General features: G+C 50.1%; 1 protein-coding gene across 1 annotated transcript in view; it reads right to left on the minus strand.

Annotated features, from left to right (window-relative positions):
- The window catches only part of LOC147904554 (ABC transporter B family member 25, mitochondrial-like), a 202,333-nt gene that overhangs the window by 74,701 nt on the left and 110,061 nt on the right, over positions 1-17,571 (minus strand). Inside the window, exon 12 of the mRNA XM_087387273.1 lies at positions 3,038-3,123. Coding sequence (XP_087243399.1) covers positions 3,038-3,123 — 86 coding nt within the window. The remainder of the gene's footprint in view (positions 1-3,037; positions 3,124-17,571) is intronic.

Raw genomic sequence — 17,571 nt, forward strand, 5'->3', positions numbered from 1 at the left:
TGGTAGGAGAGGGAGCACCGCAGGGAGGAGCTTGCATTTGCACCTGCAGAGCCTTGGACACATGCTATATAGGATTGGGGCATCCTACTCTAAGTTATAGTGAGGTTGCTGAGGTTTTCGTAGGACTTTTGCCCATTTATGCCCCTAATGAAGCAACACATAGGACTAGTGAGGTTGCTGAGGTTTTCGTAGGACTTTTGTCCATTTATGCCCCTAATGAAGCAACACATAGGACAAACTTTTGGACCATCATCCGTAAAACTTTTCCAGTAGCTGATCATTGCTGTATTAAAGGTGACTTCAATATGTTAGAGACTACAGGCGACAGGAGGGGAGTAGACCTACTTAGAGAAGAGAGCAGGCGGCTTGGGAGGAGCTCATTTTCCATGTGAGAGGAAAGGATCACTGGCATCTACCTAAGTATGGCCGCTCTCCAAGATCTCTTCTCCTCTCTAGAAGACCAGCTACGTTGCTCAAAAAGAGGAGGCAACAGCCCCTCCCTTTCAAAGGCCTTATCAGACTGGTGTCCGGAGAGACCCAACCTCTTGCTCAGACCGTGGCAAGTATAGTGGGAGAGTGGTTTTCCTTCACAAAGTTGCCCCCACTTGCACATGCCGCAGAGACAAAATGTTCACGGCCTTGAGGATCCCAAACCATTATAGCGGAGATTGACTAGGCATCACCTTCCTAGTGAGGCAGAAATGGTACGCGAGCATTATTGCCTAGTCTGCCTGAAGAAGCAGGTTTTCATTCGCCAGAACGAGCAAAAGATTCTGTTTAGTAAGAACTCTAAGGACTTCTGGTGGAAGTTTCTTGAGCGACAAGCCCCCTCTCCTCTGACAGACACCACACTCTAGCACCCTTATGCGCACACACCATACTGCACTCCTCACCAGCCATCACCTTATCTCTCATAGTTACCCGAGCCGTCCCACTCCTTACACACTTTTCACTGCCAGTGGCATCAAACACACACCTTTGAAGCTCCATAACCACCGAGCAAAAGATCATGAGGGACTATGCATTGAATACATTGCAGATGGACTAAAGCACTATGCCCCCAATGCTAGCAAAGCTTTTTAATGAAGCGGTTTGCACCTGTTTCGCTCACCTGAACCTTAAGACAATCACTCCCATTAGCAAGGCAAGAGATCCCATGAGCCCGCAGAAAACTACATGACCATTATGATTGGGCATGTCTTGTCGGCCACTGACCGATACAGTAGCGAAGACTATCGGGAAGTTTGGAGAACTCCGCCTCCCTCCAAGAGTCACCACCAAAAGATCACGAAGATGAAATATTGCCAAATACTCCGCTCGGTAGAGGGCATCGCCATGAAGGCGGCTCCACCCTGCTTATCCTCCTTAAACTCTAGATTGTTGAAGTCTCCTCCAACAATCCAAGAGTCTACATTTGGGAGGCTCTCTGTAAGTTGCCTCTACAAAGACATAAATGTTTAGAATCCCGATCTATCCTTCCCATAGGCCGATTCCAACCACCACCCCACCAATAAGCTCTCCCCAATCAAACACATACGAGTGAGAAACTGATCTACTGATATGCAAACCCCCCCACTTCTAGCCTGAGGATCCAATTTTTTCATAGATTCCTCATATCCTTCCATTCCAAACCGTACGGAGTGGGGCTCGGAGTCCTTCTAGAGCCCGAGATAGATGGAGTCCAGAAGTTGCTTGAGTGGCAAAGGATCAAGGTATTTGGCCGCTCTACATGGACTAGACCACTGACCCAGTTCCAAATAGTAATGGTGAGGCTCAGAGGCCTTCTACAACTCTAGGCAAATGAAGACCCGGAGTTGGATGGGGCCTTCGATTTGCTTGAGTGACAGAGGATCAAGATAGTAGGCCAACTAGATGGGGAATAGATCACTGACCCAGATCACTGACCCAGTTCCAGTGGGGGTCGCAGTGGCATCTTTGGTTATGGGACGGCCGGCCTCTTCGTGAGGTGCAATGGGAACTAGAAGAGTGAATTTGGCCTTCACAAGCAGGGCACTCGGAGAGAGTTGTTGTCCTTCTCGTACACGACGCGCATTGCTCGTCAACTCAACTAGAGGCAACAGCTTAGTGTCCCTTGAGACAAGGACACTGGGTTGAGCAGCATGTTCCCCAAGATGTTATATCCCAATTTCGGTAACGCTTAGGGACCAGCCCGCAGTCCACGAAAGATTTATTCCTTCTAGATCATGGCCCACGAAGGCTTGCCCATCGGTCCTTGGCTGGAGCAGATGCGCATTGATGTAGATGCCACGATTGCGTGGATAGAGATATGGAGACGCCCACATTGTCTTTGGAGCTGGCCCATAGAAAAGAGGATTTGGCTGGGAGCGCTCCAAATTGTAGCTAGGCAGCAGGACTCCACTTGGGGGATGGCTGCACGGCTGAGGGAGAGGGGTCACGCCTTCTCCATCAACCGTGGCCTCTGCATCTTCCAGGATCCAAGGTCAGCGAGTCTTCTAGATAGAGGCATAGGACGCAATGCCTCCTTCCCGACAGTGCATGTGCCATTGCCAAAGGACACGTTATGGGAGACCGTATGCATTCAATACTCCATTCCTTAAGCCAATCAATTTCGACCTGACGGCACCTTTTTTTAAATATAGTGAGAACGCACAAAGCCATCCCCTTTAATGGAAGCATGTCATCTTCAGCCTGAAGGATCATTGATACTATTTGGACTAAGTCTCAACTTTTTTTATAAAAAATGTGTCCCTAGCCTCTTACAATGTCTATAAAAAAACTCCTACATTAATCATGTTGTACACTCAAAATGATTGAACAGATTTCCAAAGAATAGAGAACAATCAAAGGACAAACAGACCAAGCAATAAAAGGTTATACTCTGCAGACATGCATCTAAAAACTACATAAAAACTACAAATGGGTTTAAGAAGGTTTACAATCAAACTTGTACTGACAGGAAGAAGGTTTTCGCTCACAAACACCATCTTCTCAGGAATAGCATTAGGAATACAACACATACACTGACCGAATTCAAAAAATCATTCATGCCTCTCACCAGAAAACAACATCTTCAAATTTGATTGAACCGTCGTACAGCTGCAAAGGTTTCGCATGTGGTTTGTTAACAATAGTTGGCTTAACCTGCAAAAGGCAGTAATGATGCATGTATTAAGATGGTCCTCAGTTCAGACATGTCAGAATCAATGTAGCAAAAGAGTATAAGGAGAAAAAGGCATGTCTTAAGATGGTCCTCAGTTCAGACATGTCAGAATCAATGTAGCAAAGAGTATAAGGAGAAAAAGGCATGTATTAAGATGGTTCACAGTTCAGACATGTCAGAATCAATGTAGCAAAGAGTATAAGGAAAAAAAGCCACGAGTCTGCATCTAGACTATCAAATACTCATCTCATCAACAAAACATATTTCTAACCACAATAGTAGTTTAAAATACATTTCTTCTAGCTGATCTCTCTCTCTCTCTCTCTCTCTCTCTCGTCGAGAGACAGCTTGACAAACACAGATACGAGAGCTCCTCACATCTTTCTTTTTTTTTGGTGAAAAGAGCTCCTCACATCTCATCAAAGAGCCACTAGGTTACCTGGATACACGGAACCTGAGCATGTACTAGGAGTGCTAGCTTTGAGCACATTATACTTCTCTTTTTTTTTTTTTGCAAGAAAATTACTTCATTAAGTATGAATGAAAACCGTGAGAGCAAGCTCAAATGCAGGAGTACATCATGCAATGCATGAGGAAAAAACAGCTCAAAATGAGCTAATAAAAAACCAAGGCGGAGGCTGAAAATGCCATCTCAACCCTGAGGTAGACTCAGAGAAGAAAGGAAATCCTCTCCAAACTTTAAAAAAAGTAACTCTCCTGGCAGTGGCGAACAAGACTCCACTGAGTGTCGCTGTACAATGAAAGCTGCATCTGGATCATGTCCCTCGAAAAACACCTGAGGGCCAGTAAGAGATAACCAAGCCACAGAACCCCAGGTCATATAGAAAGGTGATGTATGAAAGATACTAAAAATCCCAGCAACACCTTTCTAGATCCTACTTCCCTGTTATTTCTTTTGCTACTCTAGTATTTGGACACTTGATTCACTTTAGCTTTTCAGCAAGGGTCTTAGTGAACCCTTTGCTTTCAGTGGTACAGGACGATGACGAGAGCAGAGAGATGAGAGCTCACCTCACACATGAGCGAGCCCTAGGCCATTTGATGTCATCTAAGGCGCAGTGGATCTCCCAACGATTAACACGTCGTTAGAGGCAGACTTTCCTTACGCATAGGATGGATGAGGTGTTCATATCATTCCGAGGGGGAGAGCCTACCATTGGATGGGGGCTTCTATTGGAGGGGAATCCACCTATTCCCATCACAGATCCAGGGGTTTGGCACACATATGCATGCTCTCTCTATGATGTCATGATGTAGGCACCACCGGACATCATCTCTATGCCCAGAACCACTACTTGTCAGTTGTTCACTGCACAGAACGTACAAGCTACACTCCATCGGCTTCATAACCGAAGAGCACAGGACCATGAGCAGCTACGAAGTGAGCATTTTGCACCTGGGCAGGAGGTCTTGATTCTGATCCTAGCACAGATGTTCAACCATGCAGTATGCCACAGCTTTCCACCTGCTTGGAGCACTACCACCATTGTACCGATACACAAAGCAGGTGATCCCATGCACATTGGGAACTACCGTACCCTCATGATTGGCCACACTTTGGCCAAGATTTATCACTCAATACTAGAGAGAGAGATCAACGGCCACACAAAGGCCCATGGACAGAGGGCTATCAGTCATGCAAGTTTTCAAAGACAACACTCCACCCTAGACCACATCTTCAATTTGAGGGCTATCATTGAGAAGGCGAGCTTGAGACACCAAAAAGTCTACGCTTGCTTGGTAGACTTTCAGAAGGCCTTCAACACTATCCCGCATGATCAGGAGGCTATAGGAGATGCAAATTCCAGAGATCTTGATTTGGGGGGCGATGAGAGTCTTCGGAATTGTGGAAGTGGAGGCATGAGGTCAGCAATAGAGCATTGTCGCCCCCCCAAGGGTGCAGTCGTGGTACGTCTCCTAGTCATAGCTCTGCGTCTGACCAGGGCCACTATGACCCCCGTCGGTCGGCGGGCTCCAACCCTAAACAAGGAGGGGATGTCCCCAAGTATGATTTGTGAGTCAACCCTCTGTTTGAGTTGTGTGGGGGTCTATGTGATCTGGCTGAAAGAACTCCGTGATAGAGCTCTGAGAGGTATCAGTCGAAGAAGAAGTCTGCTCTGGTCTCTGTGCTCGGAGTATCCTATCGCAGTGTCTGAGCACCTCATGAATGAAACCAGCCAAACATTGTTGGTCTGGGTAGGAGAGGAAACCGGCCAAACCCCCATAACTATCTTTGAAGAGGTAGTAGAAACGCCCTCGGATCTCATAGTAAACAGGACACCTTAAGATGAAATGCTCCTCTGTCTCAACCTCCTGCATGTCACATAGTGTGCATATGCGCCTCTCCCTAGGTAACCACTCTGCTCTGCCACTCTTAATACAAAGTCTGTGTGAAGAGACACGGAACTGCCCAAGATAGATCCTCAGCGAGGGAGGTAGATGAATCTGCATGTATCCTAGTGGATCAATGAAACCCTCCGCTGTTATATGTAAGAAGCGAACTCTGTAGAAGCCCAGCTTCACTGGAAGATCACTCGGGCCCAACCAAGTCCGGAATGTGTGTAGCTGTAGTAGATTCTCACGGATAACCTGGTTGACCTCGTATGATAGGAGGGGAGAGAAAGGAGCATCCATGTTGTACTGGAAAAGAGGCAGTCTGTCCATGTGGAGCCCTAGTCCTGCAAACCATCTCTCTGTACGTGCATACCAGCACGTCTTATCCCCCCTCCTGCAAGTGCCATAGAAGAGAAAAGTGCTAGCCATGGTATCTTGCTACGCTCGGATGTGTAATTCCCATACTCCCTGACTTGGTACAGATACGTAATGACCTAAAATGCTGCATCTAGCTGTAATGAGGGTGACCCAAACTCCGCCCGAATGATCTGGTGAGGGTCAGGTGGCTTACCACGGATCATCCGTGATAACATGAGAACCTGTAGCCGCTCCACCTTAGCCCACTCTGTATCCGACAAGTCTGGCCCCCAACATTGACTGTCATACATCCCTGCTAGGCAGACCAAGGAGTCAAAAAGCAACCCTTTGGTCCATGGATCCTGAAAGTGAGAGCGGAAGCACTGTCTCTCTAGCCTAGCCAATGCAGCATATTCTTTGCTCAGGCGTGCATGCATCGCGTGTCTCATGGTGAAGATGGGTCCGGAAAAGACGACCCCAAGATATGTGTATGATGAAACTACCTTAACAGGGGACCCATCAAATGTGAAATGCTCATCGTGCATGACGGCTCGAGATGTATTGAAGATCATAACCTTGGTTTTACCCAAGTTGACCTTCAAATCATGAGACTCGCAAAAGGACTGTAGTGCGTCAAGGTGTCTCTGGAGCCCCTCTGTTGAGGAGGACAAGAGAGCCATGTCATCTACATAGAGTAATATCCGGATCGGTGTGCCTACGAGGGAGCAACCTATCCCACCCTGTGCCTGCATCACTATCTCGAGCTCGTCGATGTAGAGACCAAACAAGGTAGGTGATAATAGGTACCCTTGTTTGATCCCAATAGTGCTCATGATCTCGTCTGTCCACCCAGATCCTGTCCGCACTCTGCCTGAAACTCGCTCATAAAGTGCCATGACAGCCCAAATGATCTTCTGGTCGTAACCCAAATCCTGTAGGCGTCGTATGAGACAGGCTCTCAAAACGGTGTCAAATGCCTTGCGAAAATCCACAAAGCAACAATAAACCCTCTGCTTCTGTGCCCTCGCCTCCTCGATGATACACATGAGCGCGAGAATATGTTCACGGTCCCATGATCTCGCCTGAAACCGGCCTGGCCCGCTTCTCTGAGTCCTCAACACTCCGCAAATCTGCTGACCTCAAAATCAAGTACTGATGCATAAATCTTGGACATGACATGTTCAATCATAATGGTCCTGTAGTTCTCCGGGTTCATGGGATCCCCTGCCTTGTCAATGGGTGAGATAGTGCTGATGGTCGATGTGCGTGGAAACCCCCAGCAAACAGCTTCATTAAATAGCGGCTAAGATCAAGGCTAGGAGGTTAATCCCATATGGAATGAACTCAGTGCATAGTCCCTCATGATCCTTCGCTCGGCCATTATGAAGTTTTATTACGGCATCCTTCACGCGCCCTTAGTAAAGAGGGTGCAAGACGTGGGGCGTGGCATATGTGATAGGTTAGGGACTGGTTGATTTGGGACATCATAGAGCGTGTGTGCATAATCAGACCACACCTGACTATCAATGAGTGGTGGGGGGACCGTCCCTCTAGAAATCTCGGCTAGAAGTCCTTAGAGTTGTTACTGAACAAAATGTTCAGTAGCTCCTCCTCGTTCTGACGCACGATGTCAAGTTTCTTCCTGCGTACCAGACAACGGTGCTTACGTAGCGTCTCTGGTTCGCTCGAAAAACTGTTTTCTGTTTCGAATCTTAGCTGACGGCGTAAAGCCTTACACTCATCATCGTACCAACTATTAGAGGGTACGGTCCCAAGTGGTGGTGGGCGGGTGGAGCGGGTGGTGTGGGGGAAGGCGTGAAGAGCAGCCTCGTGTAGTGAGCGAGTGACTAGGGTAGCACGATCCTCTAATAAGGGTATAAAGTCAATGTATGCGAGAAGTATGTACAGACGGCCAGAGTAAGTAAGTGAGTCATCACGATCAAAGCGTATATCATGGTAGGTGGAGTAAGAACTCAACGGGGTAGAAAGTGCTGTGCGGCGGGGGGTAGAAATGCTGAAGAAAAGATAGGTATGATCAGCCCCGGGAGGGAGAGGCGCTACAGTAAAGTCAATGATGCGAGATGTGAAGACAGGGGATCCCATGATGTAGTCCACAACACTGAAGCCTCCCCCATGTGGAAAGCAAGTGAAGCCACCTGATGCGGGCCATCTGTCAAGACCATTATAGATAATAAGATCATGCATCCTACTGAGGTCTAATAGGGCCTGCCCATAAGATGTGAGTGGTCCTCGTCTATCAGCGAAAACTCGTAGCATACCTGCCTCCTCAAGGTCAATGTCTGGCAATACAGTGGAATCATTCCTGAAGTCGAGAAGTGGTGCCTGACGAGCGCCTGTCCTCGCGTTGAAGTCCCTAACTAGGAGGACTTTTCCGCGGCTAGAGAAGTCAACAATGGACTAATAAAGAGCAGCGAATGCCCCTCGAGTATCTCTGGCAAAGCGGGAGGTCTCGGGGGGGAAGTAGCAAACTGCAATAAACAAATCCCAGCTATCCATATGTCAAATCCGGATCCAAAGAAACCTGGAGTGTGGATCTCTCTGCTCCACTGAGATGGCCCCCAAAGGTGTGGATCTGTAAAGGACTGTGACTCCTGCTGACCCTCATACCCCTCCTATATCCCTCGTCTCATCTCTGTAAGTAAACTCCCATGTATACCCGCTGACTACTGGTAGTGGGCACTCTGGACTCTGATGTGTCTCTGTCTAAAAGACTATGTCGTGACCTGTATAGGATTCCGAGCAGTTCCCTGGTTTTGACCTAGAGTGTGGATCTCTCTGCTCCACTGAGATGGCCCCCAAAAGTGTGCATCTGTAAAGGACTGTGACTCCTGCTAACCCTCGTACCCTCCTATATCCCTCGTCTCATCTCTGTAGGTAGACTCCCATGTATACCCACTGACTACTGGTAGTGGGCGCTTTGGACTCTGATGTGTCTCTGTATAAAAGACTATATCGTGACCTGTATAGGATTCCGAGTTCTTCCCTGGTTCTGACCATAAGGTACCATTACAGTCCAAATGATACAGGATAGGGTCTCCGATGTTTGGATCTCATAGACCCCGCCTCCCTATGCGATAGGAGAGGTGGGTGCCCGACGGGGACCTGTAAGGAGTCGTCCATCTCGTACTACTGCCCACTTCCACTCCTTGCGGGCCTGATCCCGCTTCTGCAACAAAAAATGCATCTCCTCAACCTGTAGTGGAGTGAGGTCCTCATCCATGGAGATCGCTCGCTGGTCTTGTAAGACTGACCTACGACGTAAAGCCGAAACTTGTGCCTGGGCGTCATGGAACCATATGATAAGGGGTTGCTCTCGGTTGGGGTCCCTCCCAACCCGCCATGATCTCTCAATCATGTGCTCAGTCGCCTCTAGGATAGTGTTGCAACAGAAAACACATCTCCTCAATCTGTAGTGGAGTGAGGTCCTCATCCATGGAGATCGCTCGCTGGTCTCGTAAGGCTGACCTACGGCGTAAAGCCGAAACTTGTGCCTGGGCTTCATGGAACCGTATGATGAGGGGCTGCTCTCGGTTGGGGTCCCTCCCAACCCGCCATGCTCTCTCAATCATGTGCTCAGTCATCCCTAGGATAGTGGTCACAAAGGCCTGCGCATCTGCCCCATCAGTGTAGCCTTAGTGTAGGGAATCCCACGTACTCTGATGTTGAGAGCCTTGTTGGCTCTCTGCTGCTGCTCCAGGAGGGTAGCCAAAACGGTTACCCTTGCAGGTTGCCGTTTGGCTACGTCGACCCATTTGGACGCCTCCTCGATGGCAGATTGCATGCTCGCAATCTAAGCCTCCACAACTGGGGTGCTCCCTGGGACTGTACATATGGCAGTAACCTCCTGTCAGAGCTGTGAGATCTCTTGTATGAGCCTCTGAATAAGATCAGCCTGGACTCGAATAGCCTGAGACTGCTCCTGTATGAGACGTGCCTGCTCCTGGGTGAAGCGTGTCTGCTCCCGTGCGAAGCATGAGATCTCCCTCTCGCGCTCTCAAATGCTCTGGACGTCCATCAGCAAGTACTCCCAAGCCTCTGATGGGTCAACTCATCCGTGCTCTAATGGAAACTCAAAGGACTGTGGCCTAAAAGTGTGAGGATGACACTAGAGGCTGGGTGATGACTAGGTGAGATGGGTACGGTATGGAGATGATAGTGGCCTGGAGGAGGCGATCCCAGCATGGTGTGGAAGTGTGGGCTGACTGAGAGACAGAGGGGAGAGAAAGGTCGAGTAGTGCGGAACAGTGTATGACCCCTCCAAAGTAGGTGTCATAATCGGAGAGAGAACTGTAGCGGGAGAAAAAGGAAGAGATGGAAGAGATGGTAGCAGTGGCAACCCTCTATCCTAGGGGAGGGTGGAGCAATCGATGTCATGGGTAGGGGTATGTCAGAGCCAGTAGCTCTAACTGTAGAGGCTGTAGGCATAAGTGGAGCTGAAAGGGTAGCTGAAACTGGAACTAGAGCGGACGCTAAAGCTGAAGCTGAGGCTGAGGATGAGGATGTAGTTGAGACCGAGGCTGAGACTGAAGTTGAAGCTGTGACTGAAGCTGAGGCAGAGGTGGCTCCCGCCTTTGCTTTGCTGTCCACTCCGAGTCCACTGCGGTTGTAGCGTGTGTTCTTCGAGTTTGAGTTGTGTTTGTGTTTGTTTCTTGGCTTTGTTGTCATCTTTATTGGCGGCTTTATCCGTATCCTTGCCACCTTTCCCCATTTCGTTCGATACACCCATGTTCAGTGCAGGTCTTAGTCTTACTGTAGGAGCGGGAGCGGGAGTGGGAGTGGGAGAGGGAGCGGGAGCATGAACCCCCCCCCCCCCATGATGGGAGGAACCCCTAGGGGCTGACACAAGGCGCCCAAGCACACCTCGAGAGCTAAGGGGTGGCGAGATAAGAGAGGAGATGGGCTAAGGGTAGGCGGGCAGGGCTGAGGGTAGGCGGGGAGGGCTGAGGGGGTGGCGAGGTTAGCTGAGGGTAGTAGGGTAGGCGGGGTTAGCTGAGGGCTGAGGGTAAGCGGGGAGGGAGGGAGCTGCGGGCGAGGGTAGACGGGGAGGGAGGGAGCTGCAGGCGGGGGGGGGCTGTGGGAGCTGCAGGCGGGGGGGCTATGGAGGGTGGAGCAGAAGCGGGGGAGAGGAGGTGGGCGGAGCTGCAGGCGGGGGGGGGGGGGGAGCAGCAAGCGGAGCTGTAGGCGGGGGGGAGCAGCAGGAGCGGAGGGGAAGCGAGGGGAGGAGCAGGAGCGGAGGGGTGAAGGAGGGAGCTGCGGGCTGGTGAGGGAGCTGCAGGCGGAGAGGGAGCTGCAGGCAGGGGGGGGGAGCAGCAAGCGGAGCTGCAGGTGGGGGGGAAGCAGCAGGAGCGGAGGGAAGCGGGGGGAGGAGCAGGAGCAGAGGGGCAGAGGAGGGAGCTGCGGGGTGAGGAGGGAGCTGCGGGCTGAGGAAAGATCTCCGGATGCGGGCTGAGAGAGATAGAGAGACTTGACAGTTAACCTTGGGAAGACCAGGGGGCAGTTTTTACAAGACCAATCTTCACAACGACCCACGCAGCCAAGGTATGACTAACACGAGGACGGGGCGCTCTAGCCCAACTAGAGAGACAGTCCTTCTAGGCTCACTTTCAAGATCCACCGACAAAGGGCTGGCTTTTCAACACCCTAGTGAGGCTGGCTGCCATGTATGCAGCACCCTTCTGGGGAGGTGATCTCTCGGCGACGGAATGGAAGAAATTTGAGAGGCTACAGGTGACCTAGGATGATTCGGAGTAAGCACTCAATCCCACATCATATCACACAAGCAGAGTTCACTATGACACCACTCCAGATCCATGCCATGTTTCAGATTGGCTTTTCTTCATAGAGTTTGGGATCTACGCGGTTGGAGATTGCCGAGGCTGGCACTAGAGTCATCCAAACGATTAGCTGAGAGCGGAGGCAGCACATCATGGTATGCAATTCTATCTATATGGTTTGCCAGACAGGGTATGCAGATGGACCGGCTCCCCCAATTTCAGCACAGCACCACCAGAGTCGATCCCACAAGATGAGATTAACCTCATAATACGGCTAGATCTCCTCCAGCTCCATACGTCTCAGACTTGGTGGGGGAGGGTGGGGGTGGGGGACCAGGAGTTCCCCACCAAGGTCCACTTCTATCACGACCATTTCCTGAGAGTATTGGGGACTCATCATCAGGCCCCAATACCTCGACGACAGAGGTGTCTCACACACACTAAGGATTGCCATTGGACATACGTATAGCCACAAAGGAGCGGAGTTGCAGATTGTGCATGATGGGGGAGGTCGAGACAAAGAAGCATTTTCTATGCACCTGCCCAGCCTATTATGAGATCCAGGTATGATACCTTTTTTTTTTTTGGTGAGAAGAAATATTTTATTGCTGTGAAATAATTACATTCATAGTTACTCCAAAAGTGGAGTAACTACTACTCAACTGAAAATTTCAGTATAAGCCATATATACATCATGATCAATCAAATGAGTCTGAAAGCAATCATAAAACGATTGCCGCAGAGATCGTTTGAAAAAAACAAAAGATGGAAAAGTAGGATCACCAAAGACTCTATGATTTCTGTCCATCCATAGAGTCCAAAGTGCCTAGTAGCGCAATCAGACAAAAAATAAATCAAAAGCCTATCTAGCGGGATGAAAACCAAATAACCAAAAGAACCTGTCAAAAGTAACAGTAGGAAATCTCGCTCGAAGCCCCTGACGAATAAGAACAAGGAAATCACAAGTGTGTGGACAGTGCCAGAAAATGTGAGGCACAGATTCAACAGAATGTAGACATCTGTGGCAAACAGCCGGGGCAATATGTCTATGCGCGAGTAGCTGCCCAAATGGAAAAATGCCAAGTAGGACTCGCCAGAGGAAAAGCTATTGCTGGAGAGGGACTTTATAATGCCAAAGGAGACGCAGCCGCTTTCTCCACCACTTTGATGGGTGATCCATATGCCAAACAGAATTGGCTCTGTCAAAAACCCAAGGCGGAGGTAACAACACTTTATACAGAGAAGGCACTGTGATATGTGAGAGCTTCAAAGGACGGGCTGAAGAAGAGGAAGAATCCTCAAGCCTATCCTGAAGTTCCAAACGAGGGAAAGGTTGAAGCATTTCTGAAATTTTGTGCCATAAAGGACGATAATGAGCTCCCAAACCATACTTGCTAGCAGCCGCAGAAAAAGATAAAAGAATACCACTTCCTCTTCCAGAAGGGACATGGATTTGGTCCACTCTCACGACTAATCCACTTCCAGGACCAAGTCTATATTGGGTTATACCTGATGGAGATGCGACGACACAAAGAGATCCTACTGGGGCAGATCAGAGAGTAGCACAAGATGACCACGCCATAGGATACTGAGATAGACTGAGCACAAAGGCAGGTCATGGAATTTTATGCATTTGAGTCAACTCCAAGGCACAGTGGACTGGAGGAGGAGGAGATAGCTGATATGAGGATAGTATAGATCAGCAAAGAGAGCAGACACAATGCCACCGAGCGAGGGACACACAGACCGACATAAAGAGTGACCACAATGCACACAATCGCGGTCCAACCTATCTTAGCTCTCCTAAGAGATGATCACCATCACTCTTGGCATAGCACATCAGATCCAGAGATCGAGGAGACCACGTCCTCCTCCACATCGCAACATACGTAGATCCGGGATATCTTCGCAGCACACAGGAGAGCTACCGTGGTGCTAGGTTTCGGCTTCTGAGCCTCGGACCTCATCTTACATTTTAGCTTACACATATATTTGAGTTTTTTTTGGGGGGAGCTTTTGAGCTCCGTATCTCAGCATAGCATTCAGCAAAAGGGCCTTAGCGCACCCTTTGCTTTTGCTTCAGTCCCATGAGGCTTATATGAGCTATCTTTTTTGTGGCGTACTTTGTCCCATAGGCCCGCAAGGCCTTCCAAGGACATTAATCTCTCTCTCTCTCTCTAAGGACGTTAGCTCATTCCGGGGGGGAGACCCCACCATCGGATGGGGGTTCCTATCAGAAGGGAAACCACCCATTCCCATCACTGACCCTTCTGTGTGGCACACATATGCATGCTCCTTGTATGATGTCCCCGGGCAGGCACAACCTGACATGTCTGGTATGCCCAAACCTACCACATGTTATTTGTTCACCACGCAGAATGTACGGGCTGCACTACGCCGTCTACACAATCTGAAGACATAGGATCATGAAGGGCTACGGACAGAGCATTTCTCACATGGGCATAAGGTCCTGGCCCCGATTTTAGCACGGATGTTCAATCACACAGTATGCCACGGTTTTCCACCTACCTGGAGCACCACCACCATCGTACCGATACAAGGCAGGGGACCTCATGGATACTAGAAACTACCGCACCCTCATGATTGGTCGTACTTTGGCCAAGATCTATGGATCAGTGCTGGAGAGGGAACTTAGCAGCCACACGGAGCTTCAGGGGCAGCGAGCACTAGGACAGGCAGGCTTCCCGAGACAGCACTCTACTTTGGATCACATCTTCACTCTGCGGACTATCATTGAGGAGGCTAGGTCCAGATATTAGAAAGTCTACACATGCTTTGTAGACTTTCGGAAGAGACTAGCGGATAAAGGAGTTAGTATGGCTTGGTATGCACATGTATTGCGATGGTTCTCTAGATAGGGTATCAAGATAGACCAACCTCCCCCTTCTCAATACAATCTAGAAGCTCCATTTCCCTCGATACCACAAGATGAGATCAATTGTATCATACGGTTGGATCTACTCTAGCTCCATACAGTACTGACTTGGGGAGGTAAGGGGGAGAGGGGGGGATCATGAGTTCCTCACCAAGATCTAGTTCTATCATGAGGATGTTAGGGGATGGAGCAATTGTTCGGCCTAGATACTTTGAAGATAGAGGTGCTTCACATGCATTGGCGATAGCCATTTGTTAGTTGCGGGGATAGTCCCATCAATTGAGAGTTGAGGTAGGGATGGTAGAAGGCATGACTAGCAGAGGATATGCCGATGATGTACATTGGGGGAGGTGGAGACGGAAGAACTTTTTGTGTGTGGATGCCCAGTATGCTATGAGATACGGGGGCAATATCATTGCCTTTTTCAAGAAGTGCATGTTTGACAACTAACCCAAGTGATTCATTTCCATGATCGTGTGTGTGTCGGCTTATATCTGATAGAGTTGCGGAGGCATAGAAAGGCCCTGCTGGGTAGATTAGATAGCAAAAGGAGATAGTGACACTTGAGACAAAGAATGGCAAGACATAGATGCATATCAGTTAGATCCAAGCCACTTGGAGGGGGAGGAGGAGGAGGTGGATGAGATAGGGGCAAAGTGAATTTATAGGAGGCGGCGAGGAGAAATCGCAGGGATTGCAAAGACCAAGAGAGGTGGACCAGAGCACTTATAGAGCTGACCGCCAAACACGGGGAGTCACCATTGACATGGCACAACACATATAGAGGACATGGAGGCCACATTCGCCACCACACCGAGAGCCGCGACTTGATAGGGGAAGATCCATGATGTCCTCACTCACATCAAAGGACCTCACCACCATCATTTAATTGTGCCAGAGGGATTCCTCGACTGCTCGCCATGTCTTTATCTTACTTTGATATGTGATGTTCAGCTCCAGGGCCCTAGTGTACCCTTGCCCCAGGGTCAGTTTTTTAATCAATACTCAGCATATTGCAAGGGCCTTAATGTGCCCTACATTTTTTTTTTTAAACGCAAAAAGTAGTGCTAGTTATATTACTTGAAAGCGAGAGTACAAGAAGGCCTTAAGGCCAGCGGGCTGTAATCACGCTGTAATCACAAAACGGATTCAGCCCGAGAAGTCAAAATGCTAAATACAAGCCTCTTAGGGCATAATCATCGGAGAGTGGACAAACAGCCACGGTGGAGGGGCGTAATGCCATTGAAGACTCTGAGTGGAGTGCTGGAAGAATAACTCCCGGTGATCCCAGTCGCGAAGGAGACGTCGTCTCTTTTCCTTCCCTGCCCGGGACTCTCCCTGGATCTGATCCCACTGACCCTTGAGCGTGTGGATAATCGTGCTCCAGATATCTGCTAGGGTCTGGGTAGTAGTAGTCTGAGCTCCTACAGTCTGCGCGCATCTGGAAGTCCAGATATGCCAGCCTGCGATGCTCCCTATGATCTCCCAAACTGGGTGTCGAGGCATCGCTCCTGCATCTGTCTCTGTCAGATGCCATGGGAAGCTGTCCATGTAAGCCCAAGTGGCCTGCATGATGAAAAAGACGGGATCCTGTCTAGCGAACTCATAGGCCAAGTGATGCCCCGGCTCAGTGCTGCACTAACAAACGGCTCCCCAAGTGATCGGTCCTAGCTCGGGTGTAGCCCTAGCTAAGATCCCCATGATTCCCTTCCAAACCGTCTGCGCATGCGAGTAGCTCCAAAGGCAATGCTTCAGGGACGACTCCTCCTGAAAACACATCTGGCAATGCCCCTCCTGCCCCATCTGTCTCAGCCAGCTGCCAACTGGAAGCCCCTTGTGTGCCACCATCCAAAGGAAGTAGGAGATCTTCCTCGGACGCCAGCTAGCCCAAAGAGTCTTCCAGAAAGTGCGAAGAAAGACCAAGGATATCCCCTGGGCATACCATCTATGTGCCTGTGTGGGTAGCCCACGCTAGAGAGCCCCAAGAGCACGCCCCAAGAGCACGCCGACCCGTGCGTGCACTGTAAGAAAAGAAGGGGGTAGGGTTCTCTGAGGTCTCCGATGGTGGCCAACGCCACTCCCCTGGGTCCCACTCCACCTCTGACAAGGAGCGGCCCTTCCATATCCAGAGTCTCCAATCCTGGTCCTGCATAATCAGAGGGTCTATATGCCACGTCTTCCCTTGCAGCCCTACAATGCGAAGGCGCTGCCAGGGAAGCTGGGGGTCGATCACGGCCTCTCTGCTCTGTAGGCGACTGTCATCAGTGATGGAGAAGAAGTGTACCGAAGAGTCCGAGAAGAGGCCGGCCACCACCAAAGGAATGCCTCGTGGAGTGAACTGTCCAAGCCACCTCTCATCTCCCGGGAAGAGTTGTCTGGTGTCTACGGGGATCCTCCAACCTGCAGGGATGGCAGCATCAATCTCCGCTCGCCGGCCGGCCACCACCAAAGGAATGCCTCGTGGAGTGAACTGTCCAAGCCACCTCTCATCTCCCGGGAAGAGTTGTCTGGTGTCTATGGGGATCCTCCAACCTGCAGGGATGGCAGCATCAATCTCCGCTCGCCGAGCCTAGATCCCACGTGCCGTACCTACTGCTGCTGCCAGCTCGCCTGGGCTCAGCTAACTGTAGACGTCCCTCCAAACCCAGAACGAGCACGCGGGCCCACGCGCCCAGAGCGCCCAAGGGATATGGGATCTCTCTCCAAGCTGACGACCTGTATCATCTGTCACCTGGCTGCTCCAGATCAGGGGCTGTCTGTCTGTCTCCTCTCGGCAGCTAGGGGGGACCTGGGAAAGGCTGTGTCGCAACTTCCTCCAGACCGAAATGAGGCTACGGAGGAAGGGGGAACGGGGCTGAGTCAAAGGTGCTGAAGTGAAGATCCAACGGATAGAAGGCTGCCAAACACCCCCTAACTGGGGGGTACACCCACTGAGACCATGCTGTAGCAAGAGCTTCCACGTCTGTCCTCCTGGGGTCATGCCGCGGATGACTAGCTTGCCAAGAAGTGCCTGACTCTGAAGCTCT

This window comes from Dipteris shenzhenensis, chromosome 2 (genome assembly GCF_047967505.1).
Source record: "Dipteris shenzhenensis isolate YYH24624 ecotype China chromosome 2, Dip_SZ_1.0, whole genome shotgun sequence".
Taxonomy (NCBI): domain Eukaryota; kingdom Viridiplantae; phylum Streptophyta; class Polypodiopsida; order Gleicheniales; family Dipteridaceae; genus Dipteris; species Dipteris shenzhenensis.